At 41.2% G+C, this 3,203-nt stretch overlaps 1 protein-coding gene across 1 annotated transcript in view; it reads left to right on the top strand.

The window, feature by feature from the left end:
• The window catches only part of WDR76 (WD repeat domain 76), a 46,156-nt gene that overhangs the window by 15,619 nt on the left and 27,334 nt on the right, over positions 1 to 3,203 (top strand). The window contains 1 exon segment of the mRNA XM_011993818.1: positions 884 to 1,037. Coding sequence (XP_011849208.1) covers positions 884 to 1,037 — 154 coding nt within the window.

The raw sequence follows: 3,203 nt of genomic DNA, 5'->3' as shown, positions 1-3,203 counted from the left end.
TGGACTATAGCTGATAATTTTTTGTGAATTTTTGGAAATAATTTCAGAGGCTTCTCTTTCCCTGACATTTTAAAATGAATTTTTTTAAAATGAAAAAATAGTGCATAAAAAATAGGGACTGTATATTATTTGAAAAGTAAACTGCCAGGCGCGGTGGCTCACGCCTGTAATCCCAACACTTTAGGAGGCTGAGGCGGGCGGATCATAAGGTCAGGAGATCGAGACCATCCTGGCAAACACGGTAAAACCGCGTCTCTACTAAAAATACAAAAAAATGAGCTGGGCGTGGTGGCGGGCGCATGTAGTCCCAGCTCTCGGGAGGCTGATGAAGGAGAATGGCGTGAACCCGGGAGGTGGAGCTTGCAGTGAGCTGAGATCCCGCCACTGCACTCCAGCCTGGGCGACAGTGCGAGACTCTGTCTCAAAAAAAAAAGTAAACTACAGTGTATGGAAGGGAATGCAGTGAAACGTTTACGTTTCCTTCCTATTTTAGACCTTAGTTTTCCAGGCCTTTTCCCTAGAAGTAGTAGTTTTATGTGTATTCCTCCATAGGTAACCTCAGCATGTACAAATGTATGTGTATATGTAACCTTTTTGTAAACCTGTACTGGACTTTGTTTTTGCTTTTTATAAGCTAGGGTTCCTTTCAGCAGTGCATTAAGATCTGTATCATTCTTTTTATGGCTGCATATTATTCTATTAGATATGTACACCATGATTTAACAGACCTCACCTCCTTTTGATGAACATTTAGGTTTAAGTTTTTTCCATACTTATTAAAATAATTGTGGCCATGTATATATATGCAATGTATAAATATATCTGTGGGATATATTCCTAGAAGTTATCTCCTTAATGTTAGTAAATTTTATTGTTTTGTGAGTATAACATGAATTTTTCCCCACTCCTGTAGAAAGAAGCCTAAGAGAGAAAATGGGGTTGGATGTAGAAGGTCAATGCGATTACTAAAAGTTGATCCTTCGGGAGTTTCATTACCAGCAACTCCAACACCGCCGACATTAGTAGCAGATGAAACTGTAAGAAAATGTGCAAATACAATATTTTAATGTAATAAAATACTGAAAAATTTGAAGTGTTGAAACTAAACTAAAAGTTCATTAAATTATGTTTAATTTTATATTTCATTCTTGAATGTTGTAAGGTTTTGTTTTTTGTTTTTTTTTTTTTTTTAAGATGGACTCTCGCTCTGTCACCCAGGCTGGAATGCAGTGGCATGCTCTTGCCTCACTGCAACCCACTCCTGGTGTTCAAGCGATTCTCCTGCCTCAGCCTCCCGAATAGCTGGGATTACAGGCACATGCCACGATACCTGGCTGATTTTTTACATTTTTGGTAAAGACGGGGTTTCACCATGCTGGCCAGGCTGGTCTTGAACTCCTGACTTCAAGTGATCTGCCTGCCTTGGCCTCCCAAAGTGCTAGGATTGCAGGTGTGAGCCACTGCAATGGCTGCGCCTGGCCTGTTCTATGGTTTAATGAGTAAGATTTCAAAGTCGTAAAGACTGGATTAAATTCTGTATTTCTGCGGAACTTACCTGCTATAGGATTGTGGGTGAGTTAATTAACCTTTCTGATCGTTTCCCCATTAAAAAAATGTCAGCAATAATAGAACCCTCAGTAAATATGTGCAATTTTATGTCAGTTTTAAAAAAAAGAAACCTCAAAGAGATACTGTGAAGATAAATTGTATCTATCAGGTTTCTCACATTATATTAAGGGCTTAGTAATCAATAAAATATTAATGTTAATAATATGTGATAATGTATAGTTTAATTTTAGTGAGTAGAGTTTTATTTAGCAAACATCGTCTAAATAATATTTTTCAAGAACACCTATTTTTAATACTTTATATCAGTGTTTAATTGTAAATAGGAAGATAGCACTAATTAGGAAGGTACTCTGGGAACAAATTGCAAATCCAGGTGTTACGGGAAGCAGCATGAAAGAGTAGCTTCCAAATTTTTTTGAAGCCTCAGCCCACAAATATATTTATGGCCAGGTGTAGTGGCTCATGCCTGTAATCCCAGCACTTTGGGAGGCTGAGGCAAGAGGATCACTTGAACCCAGGAGTTTGAGACCAGCCTAGGCAACATCAAGTGACCCTGTCCTCACAAAAAAAATACGAAAATTAGCTGGTTGTAGTGGCATGTGCCTGTAGTCCCAGCTCCTCAGGAGGCTGAGGTGGGAGCATCACTTGAGACATTAAATTAAAAAAAAAAAAAAAGATATTTACATTGTAACCATTACACATATATGCAACTGAAACCACAGTTTGTCAAGTGACACTACATGTGCACTTTGGTATTTCTTTTTTTTTTTTTGAGACACAGTCTCCCTCTGTCGCCCAGCCTGGATTGCAATGGTATGATCTTGGTTCACTGCAACCTCCGCCTCCCTGGTTCCAGTGATTCTCGTGCCTCAGCCTCCATAGTAGCTGGGACTACAGGCGTGTGTCACCACGCCTGGCTAATTTTTGTATTTTTAGTAGCAATGGGGTTTTGCCATGTTGGCCAGGCTGGTCTCGAACTTCTGGCCTCAAGCTATTTGCCTGCCTCGGCCTCCCAAAGTGCTGGGATTACGGGTGTGAGCCATGTTCCTGGCCTGATACTTCTATTCTAGTCTCATTCACTAAAACAAATTGCTAGTTGTGACATATTAACATGATTTCTCACCCATTGGTTGGTTACAAACTGTTTAAAAAATTAGTAATGTAGGTATGATACTGAGTAATGAGTTAAGATAATCTGAGTCAGTTCTCAGCTTCTCTGGTTAATGGCTGTGTGACTTCCGGCAAGTTAACTCCTCTAAGTTTCTGTTTTTTTTTGGGGGGACGGAGTCTTGCCCTGTTGCCCAGGCTGGAGTGCAATAGTGCAATCTCGGCTCACTGCAACCTCCACCTCCTGGGTTCACACGATTCTCCTGCCTCAGCCTCCCGGGTAGCTGGGATTACAGGCACCTGCCACCATGCCCAGCTAATTTTTGTATTTTTAGTAGAGATGGGATTTCACCATGTTGGACAGGCTGGTCTTGAACTCCTGACCTCGTGATCCGCCTGCCTCGGCTTCCCAAAGTGCTGGGATTACAGGCTCTAAGTTTCAATCCACTGTCTTTAAAATGTAATACCTGGCCGGGCGCGGTGGCTCAAGCCTGTAATCCCAGCACTTTGGGAGGCCGAGACGGGTG

This window comes from Mandrillus leucophaeus, unplaced genomic scaffold, assembly GCF_000951045.1.
Source record: "Mandrillus leucophaeus isolate KB7577 unplaced genomic scaffold, Mleu.le_1.0 Scaffold1114, whole genome shotgun sequence".
In the NCBI taxonomy this organism is placed as follows: domain Eukaryota; kingdom Metazoa; phylum Chordata; class Mammalia; order Primates; family Cercopithecidae; genus Mandrillus; species Mandrillus leucophaeus.
The sequence above is the reverse complement of the archived record's forward strand: the minus strand, read 5'-3'. Positions and strand labels throughout refer to the sequence as shown.